This window comes from Physeter macrocephalus, chromosome 9, assembly GCF_002837175.3.
Source record: "Physeter macrocephalus isolate SW-GA chromosome 9, ASM283717v5, whole genome shotgun sequence".
Taxonomy (NCBI): Eukaryota; Metazoa; Chordata; class Mammalia; order Artiodactyla; family Physeteridae; genus Physeter; species Physeter macrocephalus.
In genome coordinates this window covers 51,196,970-51,224,180 of record NC_041222.1, presented here as the reverse complement: position 1 = coordinate 51,224,180, position 27,211 = coordinate 51,196,970, and the positions used below count along the sequence as shown (strand labels likewise).

The 27,211-nt window shown below is 37.4% G+C and overlaps 1 protein-coding gene across 1 annotated transcript in view; it reads left to right on the top strand.

The window, feature by feature from the left end:
• The window catches only part of PTPRD (protein tyrosine phosphatase receptor type D), a 431,923-nt gene that overhangs the window by 207,929 nt on the left and 196,783 nt on the right, over positions 1-27,211 (top strand). Inside the window, exons 4-7 of the mRNA XM_024126828.3 lie at positions 22,568-22,756; positions 24,127-24,135; positions 24,841-24,858; positions 26,475-26,585. Coding sequence (XP_023982596.1) covers positions 22,568-22,756; positions 24,127-24,135; positions 24,841-24,858; positions 26,475-26,585 — 327 coding nt within the window. The remainder of the gene's footprint in view (positions 1-22,567; positions 22,757-24,126; positions 24,136-24,840; positions 24,859-26,474; positions 26,586-27,211) is intronic.

The window sequence follows — 27,211 nt, the reverse complement described above, 5'->3', positions numbered from 1 at the left end:
TCATTTGGTGTGTGTTTCTTTGTCTTCTCATTTGCTTAACTTACTGTGTTTGGGGTCTCCTTTTCACAGGCTGCAAGTTCATAGCTCCTGTTGTTTTTGGCCTCTGCCCCCAGTGTCTAAGGGTGGTTCAGTGGGTTGTGTAGGCTTCCTGATGGAGGGGACTAGTGCCTGTGTTCTAGTGGATGAGGCTGGATCTTGTCTTTCTGGTGGGCAGGTCCATGTCTGGTGGTGTGTTTTGGGGTGTCTCTGACCTTATTATGATTTTAGGCAGACTCTCTGCTAATGGGTGGGGTTGTGTTCCTGTCTTGCTAGTTGTTTGGCATAGGGTGTGCAGCACTGGAGCTTGCTGGTTGTTGAGTGGAGCTGGGTCTTGGCGTTGAGATGGAGATCTCCAGGAGATTTTTGCTGTTTGATATTACATGGAGCTGGGAGGTCTCTGCTGGACCAATGTCCTGAACTTGGCTCTCCCACATCAGAGGCAAAGCCCTGATGCCTGGCTGGAGCACCAAGAGCCCGTCATCCACACGGCTCAGAATAAAAGGCAGAAAGAAAGAAAGACAGAAAGAAAAAGATAAAATTAAATTAAAAAGTTATTAAAATAAAAAACAAAAAATAATTATTAAAAAAAATTTTAAGTAATTAGAAAAAAAGAAAGAAAGAACAACCAAACCATAAAACAAATCCACCAATGATAACAAGCACTGAAAACTACACTAAAAATAAGAAAAAAAAAAAAAAAAAAAGGACCGACAGAACCCTAGGACAAATGGTAAAAGCAAAGCCATGCAGAGAAAATCACACACAGAAGCATACACATACAAACTCACAAAAATAGAAAAAATATATATGTTTCGTAGCTCCCAAAGTCCACCTCCTCAATTTGGAATGATTCGTTGTCTATTCAGGTTTTCCACAGATGCAGGGTACATGAAGTTGATTGTGGGGATTTAATCCGCTGCTCCTGAGGCTGCTGGGAGAGATTTCCCTTTCTCTTCTTTGTTCACACAGCTCCCGGGGTTCAACTTTGGATTTGGCCCCGCCTCTGCATGTAGGTCGCCCTCAGGCTTCCGTTCTTCGCTCAGACAGGACGGGTTAAGGGAGCAGCTGATTCGGGGCCTCTGGGTTACTCAGGCTGGGGGGAGGGAGGGGTACGGAATGCAGGGCGATCCTGTGGCGGCAGAGGCCAGCATGACGTTGCACCAACCTGAGGCACGCCATGTCTTCTCCTGGGGAAGTTGTCCCTGGATCGCGTGACTCTGGCAGTGGCCGGCTGCACAGGCTCCTGGGAGGGGCGGTGTGGATAGTGACCTGTGCTCGCACACAGGCTTCATTGTGGCTACAGCAGGAGCCTTAGCGTCTCGTGCCCATCTCTGGGGTCTGCGCTGATAGCCGCCGCCCGCGCCCGTCTCTGGAGCTCCTTTACGTGGCGCTCTTAATCCTCTCTCCTCGCACACCACGAAACAAAGAGGCAAGAAAAGGTCTCTTGCCTCCTCGGCAGCTCCAGACTTTTTCCCAGACTCCCTCCCGGCTAGCCGTGGTGCACTAACCCCTTCAGGCTGTGTTCCCGCCGCCAACCCCAGTCCTCTCCCTGGGATCCGACCGAAGCCCGAGCCTCAGCTCCCAGCCCCCACCCGCCCCCGCGGGTGAGCAGACAAGATTCTCGGGCTGGTGAGTGCCGGTCGGCACCGATCCTCTGTGCGGGAATCTCTCTGCTTTGCCCTCCGTTCCCCTGTTGCTGCGCTCTCCTCCATGGCTCCGAAACTCCCCCCCTCCGCCACCGGCAGTCTCCACCCGTGAAGTGGCTTCTAGTGTGTGGAAACCTTTCCTCCTTCACAGCTCCCTCCCACTGGTACAGGTCCCGTCCCTATTCTTTGTCTCTGTTTTTTCTTTTTCTTTTGCCCTACCCAGGTACGTGGGGGAGTTTCTTGCCTTTTGGGAGGTCTGAGGTCTTCTGCCAGCGTTCAGTAGGTGTTCTGTAGGAGTTGTTCCACACGTAGATGTATTTCTCATGTATTTGTGGGGAGGAAGGTGATCTCCACGCCTTACTCTTCCGCCATCTTGAAGCTCCCTAAATTTTTATTTTATATTGGAATATAGTTGGTTAACAATATTGTGTTAGTTTCAGTTGTACAGCAAAGTGATTCAGTTATACATATGCAAGTACCTATTCATTTTCCAATTATTTTCCCATTTAGGTTTTGTTTTTTTTTTTTTGGTATTATGCGGGTCTCTCACTGTTGTGGCCTCTCCCGTTGTGGAGCACAGACTCCAGACGTGCAGGCTCAGCGGCCATGGCTCACGGGCCCAGCCGCTCCACGGCATGTGGGATCTTCCCGGACCGGGGCACGAACCTGCGTCCCCTGCATCAGCAGGTGGACTCTCAACCACTGCGCCACCAGGGAAGCCCCCCATTTACGTTTTAAATGATTTAGTTTAATGATTTAGATTAATTTAGTTATAAAAGAGAAACACTCACAAACTTATGGTTACTAGGGGAAGGGGTGGGGGCAGAGAGGGATAGATTGGGAGTTTGGGATTGACATGTACACACTGCTATATTTAAAATAGATAACCAACGAGGAACTACTGTACAGCACAGGGAACTCTGCTCAATATTCTGTAATGCGCTTCCTTTTAAATAAGTGGTGGTGGAGGCGCCTTGGTATTACCACTAGTTGTTTTCCACTTAGGTCTTAGCTAAGATTGAAATACAACCAAAAAGTTCTACTCAAATCCCAGTATGCATTATTTTGTCTATACTTCTTTGCTTAGTTCTGCACATTGTCCTCTGTTTAATTGGAACAAGCTGGCTAGATCCCATTTCTGGTTTGGTCCATCCAAGGCTTGATTTGACTGACTGTGTATTCATGAAGTCTGTGGATGTTTATTACAAACAAAGAGATGTTGCTTTGAGTGGGACTCAAAATCAACACTGGGAGGATCTTTAAATTTGGAAATTTGAATTATTATACCAATGAATTCTGTAGAAATGTTGTTAGCAATTTCCAGGGAAAACCAATTAATGATTTTCCTTCATAGTGAAGTGATTGAAAATGATCACATCATTTCCCACACAGGTTGGGATTTGAAGCCACTTATAGAGACTGGCTCATCAGCCTGCTAAACCATTCTGGCAGTCTTGCATCCTAGGTGATCTTTCAAAAATCATTAATTTTTTTTTTTTTTTTTTTTTGCGTTACTCGGGCCTCTCACTGTTGTGGCCTCTCCCGTTGCGGAGCACTGGCTCCGGATGCGCAGGCTCAGCGGCCATGGCTCACAGGCCCCGCCGCTCCGCAGCATGTGGCATCTTCCCGGACCGGGGCACGAACCCGTGTCCCCTGCATCGGCAGGCGGACTCTCAACCACTGTGCCACCAGGGAAGCCCAATTTTTTTTTTATTTTAAAGAAAGAAATGGAAAAATATGACCTGCCATATACTCTTACCCATAATAATGAGGGTTTTTATTTTTGAAAATAACAAATTGATGAGATATGGATAATACAGGGATGGAGTTAAATGAGTTTAGTGTATAAAAACTCTCATTCTGAATGCCACTTGATGGAGAAAAATCATACCGAGAAGAATTTTAAAAAATCATTAATGGCAATACATATTTATTCTCTGAGTCATAAGGTCTAAGGCCTGCAGAAGTTATGATCACTTAAAAAAGAGATTACCAGTTATTGGAAAATATACCTTTGGAATTAACAACGAAAGAAAGAGAGAAACATACTTGAAGGAATAAGATATCTGTTAAGCAAAAACCACCCCCAAGTTATGGTCTTATTGATTATGCTTTTAAAGGAACTTTGTCATCCAGGTATCATGGACATGCCAGGAATGAAGTTTATTCAACCTTACTTTCAATCCAGAATTGATATTTACTATTGCCAGTGTTGAATAATTGTTATGACAGCTATAGAGTAAGCTCACTACCAGTGGCAGGCCCATGGAAGGAATATTCTTTTCATGATTGAAAAATATGGTGTCTTCTTAAATGGGGTACAGTTCTTACCACAAATCATGTTGAAGGATGTGTATTCATGTAAGCACATGTATGTCTGTGTGTGTGTGTATAGTGGATACATTGTCAAGTAGGTCATTTAACCAACTGAAATGTTTGTTGGACTTAAAATATTTGAGAGCCACAGTTATAATATGGAACAAAGAATATAGTTTTGAGACAGTGAGACAGTGTTGTGGTATTACTGGTAAATATTAAATATTTACTATATAACCCATTAAATCATTTAATATTAGCAATACTCCAAATGTGGGAGGTACCATATGCATGTAGATACATGTGCTAATATTAGAGGCTTGAAAATGTATATAGCCTCTTGTTTTAAATACTAAAACAATATATAAGCCTATAGAACATCAAGAGCACATACTTGTATATAGAGAAATGTTAGTTTATATTTTTAAACATTATAGGCTGGACCTTCAATTTGTCAAGTTCCTAGTAACACAATAAAAAGTGGACAGACTGTCTATTTGTTCCCCTCAACTCTGAGTGTTTCTGTATTCTGGTTTTTGCTTTGAGCTTGGTTCTGTCCGTGTTTATCAGTGATGCTTGTATTGGCATCACACTCCTAAATTAACTTAACGGGCTCTTATTAACCTCCTTCAGATGTTTCACTCAGTATGTGAATGGTGATCTGAGTATAGACACACTAAGTGAACGTGTTTGAAACATTGGCACCTCTTTGGATGATTACATGGCTAGAAACAATTGTTGAGAATAGCGTACTTCTTCTTTTGGATCGATTAAAAGAAAAAAAAGTTGACTTGACATCCTAAGTTAACATTAGAGGTTTTTGTTGTTGTTTTCTGGCTAATTTACAACTTGAATAATTGTATGCTGCCTATTTAAATAATTTCCTTTGGAGTTTATTTCTCATTAATTTTGTATTACTTTATCTTCTCTCACAGTTTGCATTATTTTCTCATATGCTCCTCCTTGCAAAGGCAGATATTCACACGTATTTTTATCTATGTCTACATAGATCTAAAGTCTATAACTCTTGAAAAGTGTAATTACTCATCACATTTTTTGATATTTAATAGGAATAAGCAAAGATGCTATCCTATGTAAAAAAAATACTTGGAGCATTTGTCAACAGATTACTTGATTTACAAGCACAGCATGTAGAAGTATTCCACATAATATGATGCATCATACATATACAACAAATTAGAATTACTAAAGGAAATTATTTCTTCATGTAAGACCATTAAATATGGTTATTTCCCATATTCTTCTCCCTATAAATTCTTCCCTGCATCATCTCATCCATCACAGGATTCCAACTATTTTTTTCATATGAATCATACTCAAAACTATATTTTAAATCTTGAGCTTTCCCCGTGTCTTCCCGAATCTCTTATATTAGGTAAAATTATCCATCCCTGCCGACCCACAGTTGTACACCAAGAAACTAGGAGACTAGAAGCTTGAAACTCACTTTTACCTCAGCTTCCCCTTAAATAAAATGAATGTTTGCTAAACCTGTGAAATATTTCTCCAAAATGTATCTAACTCATCTGTTTCTTTATCTTCCCAGGAATTGTAATCAAACACAGACTTCATCATCTTGCATTAAAACAAATGCAGCAACCTTCTAACTGATCTTATCTTTGCTCCCCCCCCCACCCACCAACTAAACTCACTTAACAAAGATTGTATTTTAGAATGTGAACACTGTACTCTTACTTTCTTGGTTTAAAAATATTTGGCTCCATACTTCCTACCAAATGGACCCTACAACCCTTCCAGTTTCTCACAGTTAGACAGAGCTGACCATATCTTTGTCATGCTTCCACATAATTTGCCACTCTGTCCTCCTAATCCTGTCCCCAAACAAATGCACCCAATCAGGGGCCACATTTCACCCTGAATATCCATCTGTTTAATATCCCTGCACCTTGATCATACTCTTCCCTTTGCCTCAAAAACCCTTAACTACATTCCTGTCTGTCAAAATTCTATTCATGCTGTTAGTCTTGGCTTCCCTGATCTTTGACAAAATTCACCCCTCACCCTGTGTGCTCTCTTAGCTATTGATTCTTTCACATAGTTCCTTCTGGTCACATGCATGTTTCCACCATTATATTGTAAGATTTTTGAGGGACTGTTCTTGGAGCCCTCAAGTGCTAAATAAACATTGTTTCATACAGAGAGTCTGAGAGGTGTTCAACAAATGTTTGTTAAATTGAACAAATAGTAATATAATTTAATGTTTGTTAAATGTGAATATAATTTTCTTCAAGTAATATAAGAATATGCTTTATACAAATGCATGTGGGGATATTATAAATCTATTTTCAGAAGATACACTCATTTAATTTTATCATGGGCTGAATATTTAAAAGTGATTTACCTAAAGTAGAAATAAAATATTGTCACTTTGTCCTTTCCATACCTCTCTCCATCTCTTTTTCCTTTATTCCTTCCTTCAAGTTAGTGTTCATCAAGTCAAATTTTTTATGCCCTATTTCTCAAGAAGCTTGTTTACTGAGCTCACTGTTTTTGATTCATCATAACTGCAGGTAACTAACATTTCTCATAGATGCTGTGGGCAATGTGGATTGATTTGTTTGGATGTGTCTTGAAGTCTTGGGGATCATCTCTTGTGTTCATTATCTATTTTTGAAAAAAATGGATTTATAATATGTATACATTTGTGTCTATCATAACCTTGCTTCAAAGGGATATGATTAGCTTACAGAGGAATGGTCACTATGATGAGATCAAATGTTGTGATGGCAGAACAGGAAGACATTGGCATGAGATAAGTTGATGTCAGGAGTGCAGACCTGCCATGGACTTCTGTGCCTTTGCTAGAAGTAGACTGCAGTTTTAGCTCTAAATCTCCTAACAACTCTGGAAATGAGAAAGAGAGGCCTGTGACACAGATATACAATGTCCATAAAATAAAAACAAATCTGTTCTTCAGAAAAAAACAAACAAACAAACAAACAAAAACCTCATAACTATTCCTGAAACTGAAACCAGGGGAAAAAGATTTCTTACATAGTTCTTCAGAATGAGGACATTGTCATGTTGTAAAGAATATTCTCTGTATCATATGCATGTTTAATTCTCTGCAAGATCACAGGACAGTTGTTTATTAAAATACCTCAGTGTAACCTGGGGAATTATACCCATAGGTAACTCAGGAAGACTTGTTCTCCAGCAAACAATAAAAAACTGCCCTGGTATCCTGGGCTCTGATCTTCTAGATAATCAGAGGATCATTTTTATGTGATGTGGAGAAGTAGATGAGATTGGATTATTTTGGTTAATTATCCACAATTATTGCCTCCCTGGCCAAGCTGTAATAGGTTTCGTCCATCAGTTTGAGGTTCACGTCCCTGACAAGTGTAAATTAAAGGAGGACTCTGTGGTTGGTTGTGAAGTTTCAGACTTTAACCTTCATCTCTGTTAAGGCCAAGTTTGCACATCATCTTCTTAAGAAAATCCAGCAGGGTGGTAATAGGCCAGCCACCCTCTCTGTTAAAGGGGACAAAGTGAGCATCTATAATTTCAGCTTGACTTTGTATGAAGTAGGTTAGATCTCTTCTAAAATAGGAGTCATGGGAAATTAAGGGAACTACCAATCTGTGCCATAAAGTACAGATATAATAACTTGAACCTGAAAAACAAGTAAGAAATTATAGCCAGTGTACATTCCACTTTTAAATTTTGTTAAATTTAAAACAAAAGATTTCTGCAAAACACCATTTGAACAATTATCTGTGATCAATCAGTCGAACCATACAAACTTTGGTAACTGAATGAGGTAATGTCTATAGACCCAGTTACTGAAAACGGTCAAACCTTCAGAATATCTACCAAAAGGCATGACTTTGACTTTAGTTGATCTGCTTAGCCGTTTTCTTCTGAAAATCACTCTGATAAAATTTGTTGTAATTGACTCTGTCATAGGCGCTAGTATCATATATTTTATCAGCATGGCATAGTTCCCCTCAGAATTATCTCATGTTCTACAATTCATAAATTATTTTAGTGAGAAATTTTCCATTTAATGTCTGCCTTTTGAAGAACAACCCAGAAAAAAAAAAAAAACATTTTTCTCATTAACACTGTAAGGTTCCTGGAGTCCAGATACCTCTGATGAACTCTGCCGTGGGTTAAATAGCATAACTAAAAGTTAAATGATCAGAAACATGTCACCGTATGTTTGAACAAACAGTAGGCTCTTTGACAGGGGTGGAATATAAGTATTAAGACAAATATTATCGGAAATTCCCTGGTGGTCCAGTGGTTAGGATTTGGTGCTTTCACTGCTGGGGCCTGAGTTCCATCCCTGGTTGGGGAACTAAGATCCCGCAAGCTGCACAGCACAGCCAAATTACAAAAAAAGAAAAAAGAAAAAGAAAAAAAAAGACAAATATTATCTTCCCTGCCAGGAAATGAATTCAAAATATGAAGAAAGAATGTATGTCTGAGACTGAAAGAGAGGTGAGGATGGGCCAACCTAGTCCTAAATCTTCTGCTGCATTTTTTTTCCTTACAACAGAAGAGGGAAACATTTAAAAACTATGATTGTGTGTGCTAGAATGTTCTTAAATCTCGATCATATTAAAACCCATCAAGAAAATTGATATCCCAGAAAGTTCTTTTCTAGAACCTCACTCACCATGTTTCAGGAAAGTAGCTTTGGCTTACATGAGAGTCACCAAAGATTGGCTTTATTGTGTGACTTAACCGCTATTGGCAGAGGAGCAGATCTGTCAGGATTTCAACATAAAAGTTCCTATGCTGTGCCCATTGGTTCTCAGTAAATGGAAATCTATGAACTGTCAAACCCAAGTCACCAGCACCAGAGGCTAAGGCTATGATAGACATTAGCAAAACCAAAATGGAAAATGCCTCTCCCTGGGCAAACACTCTTGATTATATTTTATATGCTTCTGAGTTAATTCCTGGAAAACTATAAAATTTGCCTATTTGATTATAATTTGCCCATGAAACGTATCATGCACATTTTACAAAGCTGTATTATGTATTATTTTATCTTTATAACAATAAGCACCTAAATTACACTGGGTATTTTAGGCATCAGTGGCTGAAATACAGTTCTCACTTCCTCTAGCAAATGCACACATATTATTTGCTCAGCAGCCTCATAGCCATTATCACTGAGCAATTGAAAGAGCGTTCATCTTGCAGTAAACATAAAACCATCCACTTGTGCTGTGGGAAGTACTGCAGGATAGGTTGGCTTTCTATGCCAGTGAATTCAAGGCTGAGATAACTTTTTCACTTGTCAAGTTGCTGTCACTTTGTTAAGGAATTAGAGATTGTATGTTTCCTGAATTTATAACAATATGTCAGTCTCTTGCAACTAAATGAAAATGAACAACTCTGGGTTGTTTTCAGTATGTAAGAAAAAGGTTTATTGTATCACTAGTGAGTATCTTGTCATTGGAAACTTGTATCTATTTAATTGGCGTGTAGCATATTGAAATGCAACAACTATGAGTTATTTTTAAAGCGAGTCTTAATGGCGTGTCTTCATAGGAGTACAACTCAAATTACTTTACCTTTTATTCAAAGGCATTCTCTGGCATACTCTGATATTTAGTGAGTTTCTTCTATGGCTAGAGAGAAACTCCCCTGGCTTGCTCAGCTGTCTTCAGTTTGCAGGGATTGAGTTGTTGGTGGGGAAAACTGAGGCAAATCTATGGGTATCTCTGTCCCATTCTAGACTGATGCCCAGGGAGCGCCTGCCACATTGATAGGGTGCTGAGCCTCACGTGTGTAGGCAGACACAGTCCTTTCTTGCCTTCACACTGAGACAAAGCATTTAGGGAAGCAAATGGCTTAATATACCAGCCCTTTCCGTCAGTTCCTGAAGGTAAAGATGGGTCACTACTCATTTGGCAGATACAGTTACTTTGTGCTTGGTGCTGTGCTCTACCCCGGGGCACCTATACTGGTGAAGAAAAGAGTCCAACCTCCAGGGACATGTGCTGTTACATAGGTGCCTCAGATGTATGTAGCTCATCTGCTTTGCCTGCAACCCTTTTTCTAATTTGCTGAGTTTAACCTCTATTGAAGAAAGTCAAGCCTTTAGAATTTTATATATGGAAGCCTGATATCCTCTTCTAGGAGCAAAGACTATGAGATTTCATGCATGTACTTTTTGGTGGTGATTTTGGCCATTTTTGATAGTTTTTCTTCTATTTGGTTAGTTTCCAGATGTCTGAGCTTCCACTGAGTAGCAGTGTATTATTTTTGATATTTCAAAATTATTGATTAATTGTGTATCCTATGTTTGCATTTAGATATAGTATTATTTTATTTGGTAAGTTTATATCAAGAGAGAGAAAAGCTCAAAAATTGAAAAAAAGGAAAACATAGTTATATTTGTTTGGGCAGTTTTCATATATTGACAGGTTGTGTGTCCAAAGATTTAAGACTGACAAATATAAGTAGTTCTTTTTGGTAATTCTTTGCTGTTAAATTCAGGCTCACTTTTGACATAGAAATAGAAAATTATTTCTATTTGGGGGGAGATTTCCTCCATAGATATATGATACATTCTTGAAACACAAGTTCTGTTAAAGGTTTATTCATGTGCTCTTGTAGTTTTCATTCTTTACAGTGAAACATCATATATATTTTTTTTCCACAAACCCCCCCCACATAAAACTGCCATTACCTCTGTTTGCAGAATCTGCCCTCTCCCTTCAGATAAATACCAGCCATGGTTTGCCTTCAAAACTATGAGAAATGCTACCGAATGGAGTTAAATGATGAAATGTTCTCTTCAGAAAATGTATTTAGACATATCTGAATCATGTTATTTTTGTGCTTGCTTCTCTTGCCCCCATTCCCATAAATCGTTAAAGACAACAGGATGACAAACATTTGTCTTCACTGTGTTGTAGGTGCAGGGGAGAACTGTGAAGAGGTAGAGCAAATGGGGAAGGTAGATTTCTGAAAAATTGCAAAAGCGCGGCTTAAGAAACAACTCTTGTATTTCTGAAGCAATTCTGGGGTTTAAGTCAAGTTGACAATATTTTAGTTGGAAGGAAACTTACCAAAAAGCTCATCTTCTATCTTAAACTTTCTCAGACACTTGGGAAGAAAATTAATAAAGCATCTATCCACTTGACATTTTCACTTCTCTAAGCAAAAATCATAACTGTGAATTTTTTCCTTTAGAGTATTGATTTCTCTACATTTTTTTTTCATGAGCTTGAGCCTTACTCTTGAATTATTACCAAATTTTGTTCATTTGGTTGATAATTAAATATTTCTAAGTCTTCATTTTATAGGAATTTATATATTTTCAGATCTAAATGTTTTTTGCTATTACTATTGTTATAAATCTGATAACAGTTGAAATGTCATTTAGTTAATCTGTATTCAAGAGGGCCTCTAATGAAGTACATATATGGGAATATTTTTCAGAGTTGGGACAAAAATGCCTGCGACATGCAGCTATGCGGAAGCTTTGGGAATAAATCTTACACAACTAAGATATTAATAAGATAATCTAAAGACTTATAAAACCTCATTTAAGTAACATAAAGTAATTATAATAATTTACTTACATGATTTAAAAATTTGAAACCATCTCAGTTGTATAAAAAAATGGAAACTAAAAATACAGAGAACTTATTTTTCCTGAATTATTTGTAAATTGCCGACATGATACCTGCCACCCTTAGGTACCTGTATTTCCTCCAGACAAGGACGTTCTGTAGTTTCAACCAACTACATCAGGAAGTAAACATTGATGCATCATAACCATGTAATTCTCAGACCCCATTCACCTCATACTACATTTCGGCATTGTCCCGTTTAGGTTTCATCAACTGTCCCTATTCACATTTCTCTAAATGTCTTCAAAGGCTTTAGTTCAAAATTACACTTTGCCTTTGTCAATCTGCAAGAGTTCCTCAGTCTTCCTTTGACATTCCTAGTCTTGATAATTTTGAAGATAACAAGGCTGTTATTTCATAAAATGTTCTTCTTTGGGGTTTTGCTGATATTTACTCATGATCATATTTAGATTATGAATCTTTGGCAGTAATATTATCTTAGTTTGTTCGGACTGCTATAACAAAATGCCATAGACTGGGTGACTTATGAACAACAGATGTTTATTTCTCATAGTCTGTGTCTGATGAGAGCCCACTTCCTAGCTCATAGAGCATCTTCTTTACTCTGTTTCCTCACATGGAGGGGGCAGAGATGTCTCTGGGGCCTCTTTTAGAGGGGCATTAATCCCATTCATACAGGCTGTGCCCTCATGACCTAATCACGTCCCAAAGGCCCCACCTCTAAATACCACCACATTGGGTGCTAGGATTAAACATATGGATTTTGGAGGAGCACAGCCGTTTAGTCTATAGCAAATATCATAGAAGTGATGCTGTGTTATTTTCAGCACATGAGTTTGATTTATCCCATCACTGATATTGTTAATGTTGGTATCTTGATCAAGGCTGTTTCTGTGAGGCTTCTCTGTCATAGAGTTATTCTTTTCCTTTATAGTTAATAAATTCATGGCAGGAGTTACTTAGAGACTATGCCAATATGCCATTCTTGCTGAAACTTTTCAATTTATTCATTTATTCTTTTATAGCAGTATAGACTCATGTCTTTTTATCTTATTTAATGTTTTAAAATGTGGTGATATTGTTTTTTCATCATTATTTTTTGTTGTTATTGTTCAGATGGTCCCACATTTGGCTAATGAGAACCCCTTCAAGCTCCTTTGTCCTTTGAACATGCCCCTGTCATTCTTTGAGTACTTCCATGTACTACACATATTCCAGGTGCATCTTGTACTTTCCTTGTCCCAGTGCTGGGTGGAATTAGTCGTTTCTCCAGGGAGCTCTGTTTCTTCTCACCAGAGAGTCATATTTAGAAACCAAGACCTAGATACTAGGTATGGCCATTTCTATTGGGTATGGCTGCTCCTAGCTTCTCTCAAGTCACACAGCTAGGGAAGATGTGTTTAGTAAGCTTATATAAGGAGTGTATGTACATGTGTATATGCACACTCATTTACAATTACATTTATTTCTGTATCAATATGTATATTTTTAAAACCATGAGTTCATACCAGTACCTCCAATCCAGAACCACATGGTTCATTCTAGTTTTCTTATTTATGAAAAATTTGATCGCATAAACATTTTATTTATTTTTATTTACATTCACCACAATACAGGGAGGCAGCCAGGATGAATGTTTTCCTTGGCTTTATTTGTTTCGAGCTCACTAGAATTCCTGACTGTTACGAAGCCAGCAAATAATGGAGGCAGGAGCCAAATCCAGTTCTCTTTGCATGTTTACTCTTCTTTGTCTCTTTCTAAAAATAAACAAACAAAGAAGAATGGTAATTAAATTCTTGAACCTTAGCTCTATTACGCATTTTTCCTTTTTTTTCCTTAAAAAACGTCATGGTATGATTTAAATATTAATTTATGTAAAGCGGTTAATATACAAAATAGGGAAAAATTTGGACAATGTATGGGATAAGTATCATGACACCAGCTTGTTAGTAAAAATAAATTAATAGAAAGCAGTGAGCTTTGTGAAAATGGATGTTATTGGATTTTTAGTGAGTTATTTATTCCCAAGGATAAATGCATAACCCTGATTTCTAAATATTTACTTAGATATCCAAGTATTAATAGACCTCATCCGCTCCCCCACCCCTCAGTGAATTTTAGATCACAAAGAGTATGATCACTTGCTAAGGCCAAACACTAACAACAATGGGGGTTAACATAATGCCATGTGAAACTGCAGCTACCACATTCATACAAATGATAATTTAATCTCAATGAGTTTGTGTTCTGCTACACAGACAGTAGACATTACTTTGCGATTTATAGGATAATTGCATACATTGCTTCTAAATAAATTTGCTTTACTCTGTGCCAAGAATGCCTTACAACCTCCTCTATATGTGAAGACTATTTCAGAAAATGGAGCTTTTGGTCTGGAATACTCTGTGGGTTCCTGGTTAGTATGCTGAATATTTAGTAGCTGCTAATGAGACTCCTATCAGCTTATCAGTGTCTAATTTCCTATTCTTGTATGGCATAATTTTATGAGAAATCTTCGGAGACCTTTATACCCGGTCACTGCCCTTAAGAGATACCTTAATCCAGTCTGAAATAAAAGCTTCTCTGATTGATTTATGGCCATATTAAGACAAGCATACCCATCTGTACATAATAACTTGCAAAGAGGATCTTGGACTAAAAATTCTTCATATCTTGTTCATAATTATTTTGGGGGACCAGACCTTATATTTATTATTTCATTTGGAATATCATTTATTAACTGGCAATTTCCTCCTGATTTTGATATTTTCTTTCTACCTTAGAGTAACCTCTGACTTATAATTAGAAACCACTTTATTTATTTTTTTTTCAGTTTCATTCATATGCATATCATTTTGATAATGGCCCAGGAACCTAACTTTGCTAGAAAATGTTGATTTAACTTTTCTTTCTTTCCCTTTTACTTTTCTGTTTTCAGCCCCTTATTCAGTTCACCTGCAGGAAGATTGATTTTGAATAATACGGTCATGATGTCAAAACAGTATAAATTATACCCTGCTGCCATCTGGAATGGTGAAAATAAAAGCTTTATTTACACTGTGTTCTTTAAGAAAAGAATAATAAATGTTTATGCCCCTCTTCAGGGATTGTATTCTGGAAAGAAACGGTTCTTGTTTGTAGCCTGATAGCGTGGTTTATTCTGCAAGATAATGACTTGAAAACTCATTTGCTGTTCAACAAAGTAGCAAATACTCCAACTACTAACCCTTTAGCCTTCCAGCCTCTGAGACACGGAACTGTCTCCTTTCCCAGACAAAGCCATTTGGTGTAGTCATTATCGGTCCCATGTTACAGAGGAGACCCCTGTGTGGTGTCAGGTTATAGGGTTGATATGCTGAATCTCCTTCTGTCTACTTCTCTGGTCTGTGTACTGTCTTTGGGTGTCTGCTCAAAGCAGAAGTCCTGCCACTTATAGCCCTTACTAGATAATGAATTAGAAATTACAGAAGGGTTAAAGACATAGGCACAGGCTGAACTTGAGCTCCTTAGGGAAATTATTTGATATTTATCATCCTTTTCATAATTCCATTTCTCATCCACATTTTATTGGCTAACATACATGGCAGAATTCTGTCCTACTTGGAACCTGAGAAATCAATTGATACATATCAAAAAGGATGAAGCTTTTTGTTATGTAAAAGTGTTTTAAAATTATTATTACATCCCATGAAACTTTCATCCTTTCTGCTTAAAAAATAAAAGATGACCAAGTATTTAGAATTATTTTTGTTGTGTCTTCCATTATGAGTTGACTCTGATTAAGAGTTCTATCACTGTTCATGGTGAATATTTATTCAAAGAACAGCAACTGGCATAGAGGAAACATGATGAAGTAAAAATACACCAAATCTAGAGTTAAAAGATTTAAAAGAATTTTCTTCTGTATGTATGACTGAGACCAAGTAACAATTTTGCTGAGTCTTTGTTTTGTGTCTACAGAAAATGGTAATTATTATACCACCCTTGCCTACCTCAAGCGACCCTAATACGTCTCAAATGGTTTCAGTGTTTTCAGTCATTCACAACAAAGCTTTGCTGTCCCAGATATTTAGTGTTATTTTTTGTTTGTTTTGGGGAACAAATCAGATGACAATATGATTTGTTTTATTTGTGCTGTTTGTGTTGTTGATTAATCAAAAAGCCTAAAATCTTATTCAGAGTGAGAAATGAGGGCTTTTACTAGCTTTTAAGAGGTTACTTGGCACATATACTTCCCTCTAAATTCACTTGCTTCTATATAATCCCTGTTTCTTTATGATTCCCGTAGAATATTTTTCCCATTTACAGTTTATTGCTGCAGCTCTTGTTATATCAAGCCTTAGAGTCACTTGCCTCTGTTCTATTTAAATCTTTTGTGGGAGCTTGGGATAGAGTAAGTACATACATGCTAATATTTTACTAGATGCCAGGCACTAGTGCCAGGCAGCACCAGGCATATTTAATGCATTATCCTATTCAATCCTCCATCTATGAGCTGGGTACTATTTTTACTCCCAAAGAATCTAATTATCCTACAGATACAATTAAATCACAACAATATAGAGATTCTCTAGATTACTTCATACCCAGGGCCTGGCCCAGTCTTGGCACAAAGAAGGCTTTCAGTAAATATCTGTAGAATGAGTGATGATCTATTGACAGTCCATTAGATTTTTTTTTTTTTTTGGAGTATAATTGCTTTACAATGTCGTGTTAGCTTCTGCTGTACAGTGAAGCAAATCAGCTACATGTATACCCATATCCCCTCCCTCTTGGACCTCCCTCCCACCCCCCACCACCCATTTCACCCTGTCCAGACTTTTTATTTTTGTTTTAATTTTTGGCTGCGTTGGGTGTTTATTGCTGCACGTGGGCTTTCTCTAGTTGTGGAGAGCGGGGCTACTCTTCGTTGCTGTGCACGGGCTCTAGGGCACACGGCCTTAGTTGCTCTGCGGCATGTGGGGTCCTCCCCGACCAAGGATCCAACCCGTGTCCCCTGCATTGGCAGGCGGATTCTTAACCACTTTACCACCAGGAAGTCCCCCAGTAGATTTTTTTAATCTAGTAGTTTAAAAGGTCTTTTTCTTGTATTGTAATGCAACTTTCATAAATATGAAGATACTTTCTTATTGACCATCTTAAGACCAATATATTTACATTTTTCACGAGGATTTTTACTGTCTTAGGTAGTACTTTATCTCTAACAGGTAAGCATGCCTTTCAACATATTTAAAGGGTATAGTACTTTATTTAAGAAAATATTCTTCATACTATCCATCTAATATTTGACTCATGTTAAGAAAAACTTCCCTTATGCAATTCTTTCATCCTTCAAAATGAAAAAAAATATGAGTTGTGTAAGATTACATCATGAATGCCTAAAGCTTCAAGGTATCCAGCCACTGAGAAATTTTTGCTCCTGGCAGTGAAAGAAGACCCAGAATATCTGCCTCAACATGAAACTGAGTGATTCACTTGGATGTTATCATTAGTTTGAACATCAACAATCCCATTATTCTAAAGATAGGATAGCAGAGTAGAGGTACATATTCCCTTGTGTTCTTTTAAGTTTCATTGTGTTCACACTTAAGGTTTTGTTATGTGGTTGCCATTTTGACTTGTAGGAACTTAAAACCAGTATATGAGGGAAGGCTTCCTGTAAAATTAAGAAAGCAGGAACTGAGTTGTGTGTTTCTCGTGTAGCAACTGCACTAAATTAAAGAAAGAGCCAAGCATAAATTGCACATCTCAAATGATGAAAGTTGTTTGCTAATTAGATAAAACCTATGACTATAAAAATGAAGAAAGCCATCACTAACAAGTATTTTTGTGAATTTATAAGTTTAATACTACTTAAGACACTGTAAAAGATAGTTTTGCCTCTTAGACTTACATTTAAATTGGGGAGACCCAATCTATAGCCACAGGACAATTAAAGAATGATTAACTGTTTAAAAAGGTGCCGTTAGGACTTCACTTCCCTGGTGGTCCAGTGGTTGGGAATCCACGCTTCCACTTCAGGGGGCACAGGTTTGATCCCTGGTCAGGGAAGTAAGATCCCACATGCCATGCAATACAGCCAAAAATATGAATAGGATAGGGTAGAATAGAATAGAATTAAATTACATTAAGTCTACAAAGATGCCATTAAATAACCCCAGTAGGAATTCAGAGATGTCACATGAATAAATGCAGAAATGGTTGCCTGAATTTCCTAAATATGTCTAATTGCAAGTGTTTATTGACTACAGTAATGGTTAAAAAGGAAGTAACATATAGCCCTGCCCTCTGTGAGCTTTGAAAGCTTTTAAAGAGGAGCCACTATGAACTGTTTGGTCCTCAGGAAGGTGGTTCAGAGGGATGAGTCCTCCAAGGAAAAAAAAAATTTTTTAAAGCTTATCTCTTTCTCCAGATTCACATCTTTTAATAATTCTTTTGGAAGAGCATACTGTTGATATAATTGACATGAATTTTCTTCATAAACATATTTGCTATAAATCTGAAAAATTGGAAATATGGCATCATGACAAATGGTCCTTTATTGAAAACTTCTTTAAATCTTTTGGGACCAGAGTCAAAGCACCTGTCTGATTGAACTCACTGAATCCTATAGCAAGATTAGACAAGAGGAACTGCTTAGGGCCACCTTGGAAGGATGCTGTGGCCTTAGTAGGCAATTTAGTTTTGTGTTTGCTATCAAATAAGAGATGTTGAGTTTTGTGGAACTGGAGCAAAAGTAAAGCATCACTAAAATTGTTTATGGTTGAACAACGAAAGTAGTTTGAGCAAATTATGCAAAAGCTATTACTTTATCATTCACAGATATCTAAAGCATAACTCCCTACAAAACAAAGTCGGGCTATTTTCCCTATACATTCCTTTAAGTCCTGGAGAGGTTGGGGTTATTAACAAAAGTTTTACAGCAATGGGAAGTTGACTCTGAAAAATGCTGAGGTTCATTTTTCTCTTTCCTTAATGGAACTGAAAGTTTCATATCAGCGTGTTTTATTAAGACCCCAAACAGGTTCAAAGAATGTGCTATATTTCCAGGTCTATCATAGCTGCCATTCCAAACAAAATATGTATGACTTCTACGATCCACTACGCACAAGTATGTAGTAATCTGCCCTTTAATGGCCTCTCAAAATGACGGACCAAATGGCTTTGTGAAGGTCAAGTCTGATTTAAATTGTTGATGAATTAGTAGCTAATCCTGCGTGATTGAATATTAATATGGAACAGTAATAAGTAAGGCATTTTAAAGCTTAATGAACACATTAATGAATAGGACAAAATGCTTTTCTTTTCACTTGTGTAAAAGTTTAAAGCTACTAACATTAAGATAATTTGTTAATTTTTGCTTCTGTATTTTCCTGTAAAAGTTTGTGTGGTTAACATATAAAGGGTATTGATTTTTTTTTTTTCTCAAGTTCCTTGTACTATACATTTGATGAGCTGTCAAAATTGATGTTATCAAATGGCCAAGGCAGTTTTATATAAATCACCAATAAATGTAGAGGTGAAAAAAAAGCAATTAACGTCTTCTAAACTACGCCCACTGAGATAAGCATACCAATTAGAAATTTCATTATTTCTACAGTTCATTTTATGTTGAATACTGAGTTTTATTGCCAAATACCTGACAGTCAAATTAGAAACAAGCCACAACTGTCAATGTGTAACAGCACTGGCTATTTGAATCTGTTACATTGTGATGTTTCTTATGAAAATTTAATGAAGAAAGTGCATTAAAAGAGGTTCTGTGCAAAGGGGGGGATGGAGAGAATTTAATTACCCTTATTAAAAATAAGAAAGGAGCTCTCTTTACATCCTTTGTCTGATTAGTATGCAAGAAAGATTATCTTTGTTGTGCACTTGTGTATATGGAAATGGGGCTCTGGAGTGTTCTTTATGAGCTAAGAAGGAAAAGAAAGGTCATGCAAATGTATTAGACTGCTTTCCATAGGGCACAAGTCAATTTTGTCAGCTCTCCCCAAGGTGAGGTCTTCATTTCTTATAAATGGTTATTAATTCTAAATTTCTTTGGTAAGAGCCTTTAGTAAGTGGCTCAACAATCTCAAGTCTTTGACATTTGCAACTGATAGGTATAGAATATTGGCGTGGTTCTTCAGAGAGATGAACTTGTAGAAGAAAAGTAATGACTAGTAGAGCAGTGTTCATGCATGTGGATGTAACTAGTAGTTAGATGCCACAGGAGTGACTCAATGTCCTGGGAAAGACAGAAACAGCTCAGGAATCCCAAGGTGATTTTGTTATTAACTGAAGTTAATTGCTTTCAATATGGAAATTAACAACAACAAAATATAAGAGATTTTTTAGAAACTCATTTCTAGGTGTCTAAGTCAGTGCAGTTGATTTTGGGGCACTTGAGATAAATTATTTTTATCCTTTGAAGCATTCTGGGTCAATAGCTGGTGAGTGAGATGTTTAATAATATAATGTGTGTGGTACAATGGCTATTGAGCTTTTTGCTTTATTTTTTTATTTTCCCAAATAACATTAAAACTAAGCTTTAGATGTAAACACATTGACTAAATCTTTAAAGCCATTAAAAAAATAGTCTGATGAAATTCAAGTGGAATAGAGTATTAAAATTAGCATAGCCTAATTTGCAAAATGCTCTTTATCTGATTTGTAATTTTTAACCTTCCCTTGGAGCCTTGAAAAATCATCTTGAAATTCCATTCTTAACCACTGTTTCTGACACTTGTCCACTGTAGACCTAGGCTTGGCTGGCAGCGTGTAAGCATTCAAATAAATGGAAGGTATTACTACTGCTTCCTCAAAAGAGCCACATCTTTCAACTTAAGTAAAATGTAGCTCATCGAAGTTAACTTTTTTTAGTCTGTGGCCGTAATTAGCTGGTGGGACAGGAAAATATCCTCTGGTGAATCCATGTGTCAAACCCAACTGCTCCAGCAACTTCTTTTGGACTTTTCATAAATCTCCCTTGGGAGAACCAGAGTCTACTTTTCTGTATTAGCGCCTTGATTTTCTCTTACAGAAACCTGGATTTAATGTTCATGTTACCTTCCCTTTCTTGGGAGCTTTAATCTTTGGTAGTATTTTGACATTCTTTTAGTATTCACATTCCAAATCTCTCTCTCTAGTTCTGAACTATTCCTCTGATGAACTCTCTACCATAAGTAGTTTTCTACTATGTGTAGTAGGAAACTGTTTAATCACTGTGATATATTCATATTTAGGCTTAGAAATCACTGGAGTTCTCTCAAAATCTGTCAACCCAGACTAACTTGGTGGCAGGGGATTTGGATGCAAGCGAGGCATGGAGAAATTTGTATTACAGAAGGATAAACTGATGAGAATTAAAAAATACAAGACAGTGGATTTAGGTACTTACTACTGCAGTTGATGTGAGGAGGAAAAGATTAAGTCTGTTGGAGAGAGTTTTGAAAAGCTTTATAAAGAAGGTGATTTTGGTTGTGTGGCTTTCTAGAGACACGGACAGTGTGCTCATCGGATATGATTTGTCTGGGGAATGGTGATAATTTCATTGTGGGCAGAAGAAATGTTTCCTATGAGGGAGGTCATCCATGAGAGGCTGAGAAAAATGGGTCCTGATTTTAAAAGACTTCGCTAGCCAGATTTAGGAGATTTGAGTTTACCCTGTTAAGTACAGAGAGAGTGGAGAACATATAGATTTGATCAACAATGCAGTGGCGTCATCAAAATGATGTAACCTTTTCCCTTGAAATTGTGCATCTTTAGCACAACTCGGAGGATCATACCAGAAATTGTGGGAGACATCCAGGTAGAAGCTAGGTGCCACACCTGATGGTTTCTGTTTTGCTCACTCGTTGTGCTTTAGAGTCATTTTGGAATTGGTGGCTGATGACAGTTCATCAGAGGTCATGAGGGAATGTTGATTGCATTAACGCTAGGCCCAACTGGACGTCAAAGTGTTTCATAATAGTCTTCAAACAAACACCCAAGTTCTAATTTAGATAATTCTCACCCATATAACTAAAATCCCTTCAATGCTTGAATAGAATATACCTTTCTAATGCTCACTGGAAGAGCGAGCTGGCCATGCAGGGTATCAACGTAGGTCATGCTTGAGGGACTTAAGAGGACTTTAATTTCTCAAGATCTAAGATCTGGGGCAATTTTGATGTGGGATAGGGAGAAATGAACTTTGGATGAGTTGAAGAATCAAAATTTAGGAGTTTCAACTTTTTAATGACTGAAAATGGTGTAGGTCTTTGGAATGGAAGAAAGTATTCTCTTACCCTGAGGAATGTATGTATGCTTCTGTGTTGTGTTTTTGAGTTGCTTTTGTTCTTTTCTTCTTTTGTAAGGGAGACTTTCAGGTACTTTTCTGACTAATTGAAACTCTCTACAAAGGAATTCATTCAGGTTGAACCTGTGCTTGGGTGAAAAAATATAGAGTTTTATCTAAAAGTTAAAAGAAAAACATAACAGATTCGAATACAGATAGCTTGGTCCAGCTAACCTGCTTGTTCCCCATGTCCTCGTAAAGCTAGCTCTTTTGGATCAATGGTTTTCCCTCAAGGAAAAGTTTTCTTCTCAGTGCCTGTACTTCTGACATTCCTTTCTTTCTGGCCAACTCAACTTGTTCCTAAAGGCTCATTTCACAGCTTCCTCTTGGTGCTCACTGACCTCATCAGACACATACTGTAGAGTGACTTCTCCTTCTGTGCTCCCAGAGAACTTGATCCATTCCTTGGTCATGGTTTTTATCACACATGTCTGAGCTCTTTGTTAGGCTGTTGGCCTCTTCCTCAGACTGTTCACTCTTTTGGCCAGGAACAACGTTCCTTAATGTAACAGTGCAATGCTACCTAGCTTGTGTTAGCTTCTCAACAAGTGATAGGTTAATGGGAGAGGTTAATGGTCAATATCTCTTGAATCTTGGGTATCTGACTTGATAACATGTTTGTATCACCTTTTGTCTTGCAGAGGATCAAATTCCCAGGGGCTTCCCTACCATTGACATGGGCCCACAGTTGAAGGTGGTTGAGCGTACACGCACTGCCACCATGCTTTGTGCAGCCAGTGGGAATCCGGATCCAGAAATCACTTGGTTCAAAGATTTCTTACCTGTCGACACAAGCAACAACAATGGCCGTATTAAGCAGTTACGATCAGGTAGGGTCTTGTTACTGTTTCCACAAGCTCCTAGAGAATTTTAATTTTTCTTTTTAGTTTTCTCTCTCTTTATTTTTATTTTTATTTTTTTTTATTTTTACTTTTTAGGTATTGATTTTTCTCCCTCTTCTCTTTCTCTGTTATTTAATGTGTTGTCCACGTTTGTGATGTCATAGCCCGTTTCAGAGTCTGTCTTTCTTCTCTCTGTGTTTTGCAGCTTCTGTTTAATCCACATTGCTCAGTGCTGTGACTGCATTTTTGATAACTTTTTAATTTACTGCTCTTCCGCAGTATTTGATGGATCCATTTTCTCCTCTTTCTTCCTTATTTCTCTGTTTTCTTTTGAAACAAATTTATTTCAACATTGGACCTCATTCAGAACTTGCAAGGAGTTCCAATGGTTATATCCATTAAAAACCAAAAATGTTCATATTAAATGCTAAAATGATTCAGTTTTATTAAAGTGTGTTTTCTCTCTCTTTTCTGCATTTGAACTCATCAAACTACCAAAGTTTAGTAAGTTTGGGCACATCTACTTTCTTTTCACTAATACATAAAACACAGAAGTGTTATCTCATGAGTAACCAGATGTATTTTTTATAAAGTCCTTTACAAAGTACCAATGAAAGGAGGGGATTTTTATTAATATTATTATAATATTATTATGAGTGAGTATTTCCTACACATTAGCCACAGTAGTGTGCATACACATCAAAGATTTTTGAACCCTTCAGTGACTGGATCTACAGAAGTCTGCTTTTGGTGTAGACTCCAGCTTTTGCCTCTCTCTCTCTCTCTCTCTCTCTCTCTCTCTCTCTCTCTCTCTCTCTCTCTCTCTCTCTCTCTCCTCTTTCTCTCTCTCTTTCTCTCCCCCTCCCTCTCTCCTCTCTCCCTCCCCCCTCCCCCATCCCTCTCGCTACCCCTTGCCCTTTCTCCCTCTCCCATCCCCATCCCAAGTTTATTCCTTTGCTCTCTTTAGATTAAAAGTAGAGATAATTCTAAATTTGTTAAGTTTTAGAGCCTGTCCCTAGGTAATTTCACAGGGATGTGTACTAGTAAGCTGTTTACTTTGGCATTGGTAGTAATATTGATACAGAATTCTAAGTTGTTTAACTGCCTGTCTTCCCAGAATTCTCAGCTTTTGACCTGTCCTGTGATGTTAAAGCGTCTTGTTAACTGCCTCTTTTGCTTGTTGTCAGCAGAATTGTGTAGATTAGCATTCTGTTATTGTAAATAAAGAATTAATTATTCACATGTAACATAGATGATTTAGTATATAAAGCTTTAACTCTGAAAAATTTGTACCAAATTATAAGGAATATAATAATATTTTTATGCTGTCTTTCTTCTCTCCGTATTTAAATCTCCAGAATCTATTGGTAAGTGCTTAGTTCTGAAGCGCACTTCACCCCCACTAATTTCCATATTCAGATTATTATTATTATTATTAATAATAAAATGCATGGCATGCATTTTACTAACTGTCAGTGTAGACACCAGATTTCCTTAGTGGCGCACACACACACACATCCACGGAACTGTTATCGTAAGAACACTGTGTAGAAATAAAATAGTACACAAGTTATATCACACAAATGTAGCATAGTAAGTAGCATAAGATATATCCAATGAACAGTGTTTGTTTCTAGTTATTCTTTAGTATTTCCTATAACAGTATATATATATATGCATATCTATATATATACTTAAATAGATTAGCCAGTATTTTCCTCAACTATGTCTTTAAAAATATTGTTTAGTTCTTTTTTTTAAGACTATGAGGCATATAAGATATAATTCTAACCCTATATGACCCCAGACCTGAGAACTCAGTTGCTTCTCTGAGAAAGGCAGTGCTGCCTATTGTGGTCTTTGCCCTCTGTGGTAAAATGCAACTTGCTTTTATGATCTAATAATACTATCTAATATATTCCTGTTTTACCAGTATAGTAATTCAAGTTTCTTTTAAGACCTTATTTAATTCTGTAAATCTAATTTAATTCTTCTCCCCAGCCCTAGCCTCCTTCTTCTCGTACTAATGCTTCTTCTTTCTAATCTTATTTGCATTCATATTATCCACCCAGGTGGTACACCAATAAGAGGTAAGAGTGCTGAACTAACGTTCACAGAATGATCTTACTCATTCTTTCTGTCCTTTCATCACTCTCATATTTGTCCTGTTTTCAAAATCATTACAATAATGTCCATCAATGTTATATTTTTCCTTTGTACTGTTTCGTTATGATTGGTGACTCTCATCTTGTGAATTTTTCTTTTCTTTTTTCTTTTTCTCTTTGTTTTGTTCATTTCTTTCTTTATGAAAATGATTCTTTAAGTTGTGATATGCTTCAAAGAAAGCATATCCAGGTCTTTAGACCACAGACCAGTCACAGCGTACCATCTGTCCCTCTTTTTTTCCTTTTCTTCTTCTTCCTTTTTCCTTTTTTTCCTTTTTTTTTTCTTCTTTTTCCTTTTTTTTTTTTTTTTGTCCAACTGGAGAAAAAAAAAATCATTTTTTTTCTTCCTTAGCTGTTCTTGTTCTGGACCAAAGTCAAGATGGTCTGGAGAACAGTGGCAGACATGCAGAAGACAGCCTGGAACACCTGCTTTTTGTCTTTATCTTTCAAAAGGTTTTTGCTTTTGTTCTTCGATTCTTTTTTCTCTTACTGTCCTAAAAGTCAAAGAATGACTCCCCTTTCCACCTGATCACACTCGCCTACAACCTGACAGCAATGCTTTTTCCCCCCCACTTCTTTTTTTCTTGGATTACTCGCTTCTGGATTTTTCGATCTTCTGTCCTTCAGGCTCTGGAGACAAAAGGTGCTGAGTATTCTTGGTGGTATGTGGATTGCTGGTTTTTTAGACTTTGACTCAGTGTGCATTTCTTTTATAATTCTTGTTTTGCATTTTTCTTGGGGTTTTGTGACACCACACTGCTAATCCCACTGGTGGATTTTGATGGGTGTCTTAGGGGATCCGTCTCGAGGTCCTCAAGCAGTGGTTGGTTGGCCCTCCGGGCTGGCATAGGCCGTGCTTTTTAAGTTTTTTAAAAAACCTTCTAATTCAACTACTCTTTGTTTTTCAGCAAACATAATAAATGATTGGAAGTCGTGGCAAACTGGTCTTTCTTTTCTTAAAAATCTGCATGTCTTAAGGGAGTTTTGTTTCTTTAAGTAATATTTTCATGATATATAATAACTAATTTTAATTTTTTTGCTTCATGCAGCCTTTTTTGTGCTTGCTGCGTATTTTTGGCTTTCTTCAGCAGAAGACTTTCTTGAAAACCCGGCCTGGTTTTTTTTGAGCGTACCTCTCTTTTGCGCCACTTTTGTTACCAAAATGAAACAAAACAAAACCAAAAATTAATCTTTTGTTTGATTTAAAAGCCATACTTCCTTGAAGCAGTCTCACCCATCTTCATTTTATTAGTCTAGGAAATAAGCGTGTTAATTATGACTAGAATTCTTGCTTGGGAAAAGAGATATTGTTTTTTTTATGCTAGCATTGATGATGTAAAAATTTTTTTTTAAAAAGAAATAATCTCTATATGTTTTTCTCATCGCATCATTTTCTGTCTGTGCACCTTAGCAAGAGATTGAATCGACGTTGAGCGGATCTTCCTGTGCAGGGCTTTTCATATTGTTAAGAGGTTTAGCTTGCTGCACCGAGAAAGCCTTCTCTGACCATCTCTTTGGCAATATATTTTATATCCATACAGGAGCCCTTCAGATCGAACAGAGTGAAGAATCTGACCAAGGAAAATATGAGTGTGTTGCCACCAACAGCGCGGGCACTCGCTATTCTGCCCCTGCCAATTTATATGTCAGAGGTAGGAATGATGTAACCCTGGTATCGCGTCTTCATGCAGGCTCAGGGGGAGTTGAGATACCCACAGGGTCTGTGTGACTATGTCAGGATTTAATGAGCCGATGTGCTAATAGTGGCAGTAGCTGAAGCATTTTAGTGGGTAGAAAATGAAACATTTTAAATACAAGGTTAAGGAAAAAATTGACAACTTTTGAGTAAAATCTATCCTGTGGCTTGAAGTTTGTAAGTATATTTGCATTTTTACATCTTGATTTCTATTTTAAGTGCATTGATTGAACTGTGCTTTGCATTGGTTTGAGGTTTTCTTCTTCTTTTCCTTCTTTTTTTCTGTTGCTGTTACTCTCCTGTTTCCTTATCAAACTCTGAAATAATTGCTTGGTGTGCTACTAATCAGTGCTCTGTGCAACTCCAAGCGTAAAGGTGTTTATGTCTTTAAGACCTCTGCTGCGGAGCTGTAAGGATAAAGGTGCTAACTTAAAAAAAAAAAAAAATGAGAAAGGTGCTACATGCAAGTAGCACAATTGTATTGTCCTCCTTTTTATACTTATTTATAAACACATCATGTGCATATGTCTATGCGTATATATATATATATATACACACACACACACAGGTTATTTTTTTTTA